The sequence below is a fragment of the Macadamia integrifolia genome, chromosome 13 (genome assembly GCF_013358625.1).
Source record: "Macadamia integrifolia cultivar HAES 741 chromosome 13, SCU_Mint_v3, whole genome shotgun sequence".
NCBI lineage: Eukaryota > Viridiplantae > Streptophyta > Magnoliopsida > Proteales > Proteaceae > Macadamia > Macadamia integrifolia.
Genome location: NC_056569.1, coordinates 17,552,642 through 17,559,923, shown reverse-complemented (window position 1 = coordinate 17,559,923; position 7,282 = coordinate 17,552,642). Strand labels below are relative to the sequence as shown.

At 37.7% G+C, this 7,282-nt stretch overlaps 1 protein-coding gene across 1 annotated transcript; it reads right to left on the bottom strand.

The window, feature by feature from the left end:
* Window positions 1-2,768: 2,768 nt before the first annotated feature.
* On the bottom strand, window positions 2,769-5,630 carry LOC122058592 (immediate early response 3-interacting protein 1-like). Its single transcript, XM_042621227.1, has 2 exons — window positions 5,441-5,630; window positions 2,769-3,164 (listed from the first exon to the last, which is right to left on the bottom strand). The coding sequence occupies exon 2, from the start codon at window positions 3,159-3,161 to the stop codon at window positions 2,928-2,930; it is 234 nt and encodes a 77-aa protein (XP_042477161.1). The 5' UTR covers window positions 3,162-3,164; window positions 5,441-5,630; the 3' UTR covers window positions 2,769-2,927.
* Between the last annotated feature and the right edge of the window lie 1,652 nt (window positions 5,631-7,282).

Sequence of the window (7,282 nt, the reverse complement as noted above, 5' to 3'; positions counted from 1 at the left end):
AAACGACGTCATAAATTGCATAACTGCAACTATTTGGGACTTCATCTCATTCATCTCTGCACCCTGTTGAGTAATCTTCTCATCCTGCTGAGAAATCTCCACTTTCAATTGGGAATTCTATTCTCTCATATCTGCAATCTGTTGTCCTTGCCTCTGGGTGCACATTCCCTATATGCCAAACATCTCTTTTGTGGTTACTCCAACCCCATACATGCACACCCACCATGACAATCCCATCCCATTACTTCTTCTTCGTGGAATACTTCATTTGATTCTTTTTGTCACTTGTCACTTGTCACATGCACTAATGTGTCTAGGGGAATTGTTAGTGTTAACCATCAACTGGGCATGTAATTAGAATACACTTTTCTTAATTACATGCCGCATCAACTTAAGATTGGTTACCCATGCACAATCCTTTGTGGATAACATATTTAATTTACATTACACTTTCTTTCTCATAGATATATAAGCACTAAAATGTAAATTTGGATAAAAGCTCCACCACCTCTTTGCATTAGAAAAATCTAAATTATTAATTTAAAAAGTTCATAAAATTGACTTAGGGGCCATACATTTCTAACACTACAATCTCTTCATTCCTACAATCAAGAGAAGACAAAAATAAATATGGAGCAAGAAAATTAAAAGTGAAGATCTTATTGGAAGACATGCTTTATTAGCTTTCCAAGAAAATACAGAACTTTTGCGTGCACTTAATTTTCCTTACCAAAATAAATAAAGAAAAGGTTTGAATGCAAATAATTGATGCATTATTCAAATAACTCAATAATGGTCACATGTTAACAATAGGTTTAGGTCAATGCTTTCAAGTTCAAAAACTAAAAACCAGGTTCGGGTTCACTTATATTGTCCCATCTCATAGATACCTTTTATCTGTTGTGTGGCCGATCAACTAGCACCTGAAATTTGTGGAATGTTGCAACAATCATTTTGTAGTAAGTGATCAATTTCAGTCCTAGAGCACTATACCACATGACACAATTCACAAGTCAATTTTAGTTTTAATATTTGGATGGACAGGAAGAGATTCAACATAGATTTTTCCCACACGATTGAATTTAACCATGAGATTTTATAAATGGCGAGTCCAAATGGTCCCTTATCTATCCAACGATTAGATTGGCTAGATCAGACTCCCACAGTTTTAGCAGTTGAAAATACAAGCAGCAAAAATATCAATAAAGAGGGTGGATAATATTAGTTAAGCTAGCAACGAAATCTGATGTTGGGAGTCCCAAGATCCATCCTTGGTATCTGATAGTGGGAATATCTGACTGTCCTCCAAATGGTAATAATCGCATTCCCATGTAGCAATTCCTCTCTAGTCCTCCAAATAGTAATAATCATTTTCTCATGTAGAGATTCTTCTCTATAGAGGGAGTATTAAGAACCTATTGCCCATTCTGAACATATTACCTACCATTTAAGGTGGGTTTTCCTCTTCCATGTTCTTCAAAGAGAGTTATTTGTTACATAACAATATAAAACATTATTTTAGTACATGACAATGATGTACTAGACTGAATATCAACTCATGAGTCATGACTAGATGATGACATAGACAACAAATTTATAGTTCATGCACCAATATGGCCATGTGATAGTATAGATACGCTTGTATAGAGAAATCTTCAGCTAACCAAAAACATAAAAACTTCATAAACCAATGGGAATTGATACATATAGATATGATCTGACCACTAAATAGATTTACCTTAATTTGATGTTATCGCTATCAGACTATGATGGTCATGATTGAATGTTGTTACTGCCCAAAAGTGCCTTGCAAAGTTGCACATGCATGTTTCTCTTAGGCTGCGTTTGGTAGTCATTTTGTTCTAAAAAAAGCGTTTCTTGTAAAACCAGAATTTTCCATTTTGGAACGAAAATCAAATGTTGGAACATGGTTATCATGTTCCGACATTTCTCGTTTCTAGGGTTTTTTTTACCCGGTTCATTTCAGAAAACGGAAAAACAAACCATAGACACCAAATGGAAGATTCCGTTTTCTTGTTCCCGTAAAACAAAAAACGACAGAAACATTTTTTCGGATGACTACCAAATGCAGTCTTAGTTTCTAGTAGGGGTCCAAACAGACCGAGAGTGGTCATTGGTAGCTTCATAGTTGTCTTTCTATATAATGTCTGGATATTGTTGTTCGATATCAGATGTTAGATTAAACATTAAAAGAGTAGACAGATTAAACTTCATAAGTAGGTCATACTAAGTTCAAGATATGATATATTTTATATTTATACGACAAAACAACATCCAAAACCTTAGCCCAATTTAATGGGGTGGCTACAATTAGACATAAAAAAATAATCCTCATAAATTAGATGAATTCTTCATATAAAATTTATAATTTCTACAAATGAAACACACTAGACACCCCATAGAAGGGAATATAAGTCTTGAGTAATAGACAGAACTCTCAAAACTGTATGGGCAACAAAATTGCATCAAACTGATTAGCTTTCATTGGTTTTTCTTGAGTTGGGTAGAAAATTGTGAAGAATACAGAAATAGCATCCAAACTATCAGCAATACAAACCTAGGACAAGAGAAAAGAGGAAAATTTCTGCTAAGTGGTATTCATGTGGACCATGTAACAAATCAGATGTGTTCTTCAGTGTCTTAGTATGGGGTAGAAGTACCGAATTTGATGGGTTTCAGTTATCAAATTGTGTTCTTTCTAGTCCTTTTGTAGCGACCTTGTTTCTATCTCTGTATCTCAGAATCAATTTGTCCAAACAAAACAAGACAATATATTCTACTAGACCATTTAAAACTCTTACATTACTAAAGCACCCAAAAAAAAAAAAGACAATTTTCTTATTCTTGCAAAAAGAGATCGAACCATTAGAAGATACCAGTCATTTATTTTCTCACCCTGTTCAAACTCAACCAGACACCAGTTTTACAATAATAAAGATAATATTGAGAGCTATGAGAGGAAATCTCAAGTACTGGGTTGCATATATTAGCCCTATAAGCTGCCCCTTGAGTGACTTTGTCCTGACTCCTGAAACTTCTGAGAAGCCCCATCCTCTGGGAGCAAGAAACCGTTCCTCATTCAGTATTGCCAATGCATTTGCAAGAAGTAGAAGGCCTTCCACCAATGTCCACAAGCCCATATCCTGCAGGACAGAAGTTTCACAAAAATGTAAGACAATGTCTGCAAAACCATATCCTTACAAGTCAGTCAATCTTTTACCAGCTGATCTTGAATAAATCTTTATTATCCATACGTAGCCGTTAGAAGCACAATCTTTTTTTATGATAAGGAGGCTATGATAAGGATCAAGGTTGGCTTCATCAAAAAACAATAGAATTCACTGTAGTTCCATTTCCCTTAAGGATCTTCATCAAGTGAGCAATGTTAAAATATATGCTGTACTTAGAACTGCAAATGGCGCCACTCATGTTGTGGAAGAATGGGCTAGTCAGCCATCTAGGACAGCTGAATGGGTTGAATCCCTGACCCGACCGGCTGGGACCTATTTCGATAAGAGAGAGTATAGTCTGTTTCCTAGCAATATTTGTTGTGAAGAGAACTTGAAGAAGGGAGAATGAAAATGTAGGAGAGTCTACAGAAGGGAGGGGAAGGGAATTTAAGTGGAAGAAAATGAAATACAATTTCCAATAGATGTCTGGTGGTACACTCTAGAGTTTTATCTAGGAGAATCACAAATAAATTGGATTTTCTGACAAAACTTTTCTGGGAACAGGAGAGGATGTTAGAAAGGTGCACATTTCAAAGTATAAAACTAAAAGCACAGAAGAAAAAACAACTGAAATGTTTCTGTAGTAAGAAAAAATGTACTTTTACAAAAAAAAAATTCGCTTTCCAACATTCTCACAAGAAGTAAACAAATCCTCTTACTCAGCAAAAAGAGGATAGAAAACCAAATGTATGAAGAAACAGGTGCCTAAGGTTTCAGTAGAGAACGAGGGAATAATGAACTTCTCCCTCGAATCCTGGATTCCAAATGCGGAAGAAAACTATTAATTATATTAATCTCTATCACATATTGTTAACTAACTATAATGCATCTTGTACACTATAGTTTATCTGATCTCTTTATACACATCTAGGGGTGCCAATCCTTGACAGTTCAACTTACCAAGCCACCACTCTTTCTGTTTTCGTTTTCCCTTTCCTTTTCAAAATATTTTAAAATGGGTTGTGGATTTTGCTGCTGAATTGAGCACAGGGCATCCTGAAACTAGCCTGAAACTAACCTTCACTGAAGATACTTAGCTAAACACCTGAAACTACCCACCTTTCCTAGATCTTTGGTACTTGGTATACCTCTACCTCATTAGTAACAGGTCTGATCTGATAGGTTGTTCCAACAACCAACCTAACCGAACTGTTAGGTTTTGTCTTAATCATTTATAGAGTCCAAGAACTAGCAAAATTGTGTCAAAGAATCTGCTATTATATTTTTTCATATGAAATTCACTTATTTAGCACTAAAAATACGAAAGAGGATTAAATAACTGAATCTAGAAGGGAAATTTTGATGGACTACTATTTTCAGTTTTATCAAAAATAACTCTGACATGAATACACTGTATACAACACAGTGAAAACACTGTAGACGTATCGACACACATACATAGATTACAGATTATGAAACTAAAGAAAAATTTTCAATTGAAAGAACAGGTAGAAGTAGAGATTTCAACATAAGTTCCACTCAGGCAACATTTGATACAACAGACCCCATAATCCATTAGGGCATAAAAATCCATCAGCGGCTGCTTAAGACGGGCTACTGGGTTTTTTATATATGGGAAAATTTTGAAATAATTTAAAAGCATAATGAGGAAACAAAAAAAAAAAAAAAAAAAAAAAAAAAGAAAAAGCCTATAAGACACAGCTGGTGCAAGTTCTGCAACAGCGAACCATCCTCCATTACAGAAAAGTACATTACAAAAAGAACAGAATTAGGCTTTGAAAGTTGAAATGCCTCATCAAAATAAATGATTTTGTTATCATGGTATAAATTTAAGATTCTTTCCTGTAACGTGGAGAAAGAAACCAAAAAGATAAAAAATAAAAATCCAACAGAATTTCAAACCAAAAGAAAGCAGATTAAAATCCACGAAGCCCACAGAGAGATTAACACTACATTGGAATGCAAACTGAAACAAACTCTCAGTGGCTATGATGAAAAATTCAGATTTGAAATCAAACTAAAATGGTCGCAAATTTCCTATAACTAGAAAAGACCAGACATATTGACAGACAGCCATTCTTCATTAAAAAGGAGCCATTCTTCATTAAAAAGGAGCTCTATAGAAAGAATTCAATTCCAATAATCAAAGCAGACCTGGGTTTTGTACCAATCAAACGAAACAAGAGCAGGGCATCACAAGGAATTTAAGAATCCGTAGAGAACAATACCTGAAACTTTGAAGCAACAGATCAACACGATTTAATCTGAGAAACTAAGCTCAGAACGGAGACGACCATTAATGGCAGGATAATTGATCTAGAGGATTTAAGATTGGAGCAGTTGCTGCTCGGAGATTCAAAGCAGGTACAGAAAGCAAGTGGCCTCCAGAATGTGGAGACACGAGGCACAGATAAACATATATACGTATGGGTGTGGCCGTGTGTAGAGCCGCGGAGGACCCTAAGTTTCAAATTGGCAAAAACCCAAACCAAACCAAACCCAACCACCCAACCAAACCAAACCAAGTCGTCTCCCTGGCCAAAAATTAGAAGAGAATAAAAAAAAGAAGCTGAATTGTCAATCCAGATTCCATAGCTAAATAGTATTTCACAGGTGGAATCGTTATTTATTTATTTATTTTTGGATGAATAAATAATTCATTACCAAGGGGAAGAATATACAAGAGGAAGAAGGGGGGGAGCCAAGAAGAGCCAAATCCTCAGAAGGATGGCCGAAAAGCCCCACAATTAACTAGCTAACTAGGGGATACAATAGATGGGGGGGGGAGTGCATAGGAGACCCCACGAGACAACAATAAGCATGTTCCTTGGGGTATCACGAACCGAACATTGGCCGAGAGATCTTAGTTTAGAGGAAACATCAAAGTAGATGGTTTTCCAAATCTCTTCCAATGAACAAAAGTTGGAGGACCATCTACGAAGGTTCCTTTCCATCCAAATATGGTTGATGGTGGCGCAAAAGGCAAGCTTTCCGATAATGTCACAAATAGTGGAGCCTCTAAAGGTCATGTCTACCTAGATCCATTCACGGGAAAGGGGAAGGATGGGGTGGGTGGAGGGCTAGCAGGAACAGAAGATATTTTTTCCAAATGGAAGCAGATAATGGGCAAGAGAAGAAAAGATGGTCAACATCTTCATCACCATTCCAACACAAACAACAGGAGGAGGGAACCTAAATGGGACAGTGATTGAGAAAAGACTGCGTAAGAAGGCAATAGGAGAGAGCACACCATGCGGTGATGCTATGACTGGGAATGCACCCTTGAAACCAGACTATATGAAGCCACGGAATAAGGGGATCCTTGGACCAGATAACATTCCAGGCAGAGGCAGATGAAAAAAGGCCCAAGGAGGAGGGCACCCAATTGAATGAACTAGGTAATCCTCAAGAGGGGGAGGGGGGGGGAAGAAACAGAGGGGGCCAACCATTAGGGGAGAGGATGGAGGCCACAAAGGTGGATCTGGTCAAACCATAGGAGGAGATAATTCTAGGGGAAACCAGGGGAGAAGGATGCCTACAGGGTGCCAAAGGTTAATCCAGAGCAAGATAGAAGTGCCATTGCCAATAGTACAGGAGATGGCAGGAAGGGCAAGAGATTTGGAATTGAGAATGCAGCACCAGATCCAAGAGACATTAGGAGGGAGGGGTGCAGTCCAAAGAGAGTCATTTTTGAGGGGGGACGACATAGACCCAGGATATCCAAATACTACGCTGCTTGGAGACAATCCTCCAAATGAGCTTAAGGATAGCAGCAGAGTTAACATCCTTGATTTTGCGGAGACCCAAACTGCCTTCAGCTTAGGCCAACAAATCTTTGACCAGCTCATAGGATGGAGGAATCTGGGGGTCTTAGTGCCTTTCCAGAGAAAGGCATAAAGGAGAGAGTCAATAGCTTTAGCAGTGGAGGCCGGAAGGAAAAAGATTCCAAACCAGTAAAGGTAGAGGGATTGAAGGACAGATTGGATAAGGACAAGGCGGTCGGTAAAAGAGAGGAGCTTGCCTTTCCAAAGCTGAAGCCTATTCCAAATGAAATCCAGGATGGGGGAGCA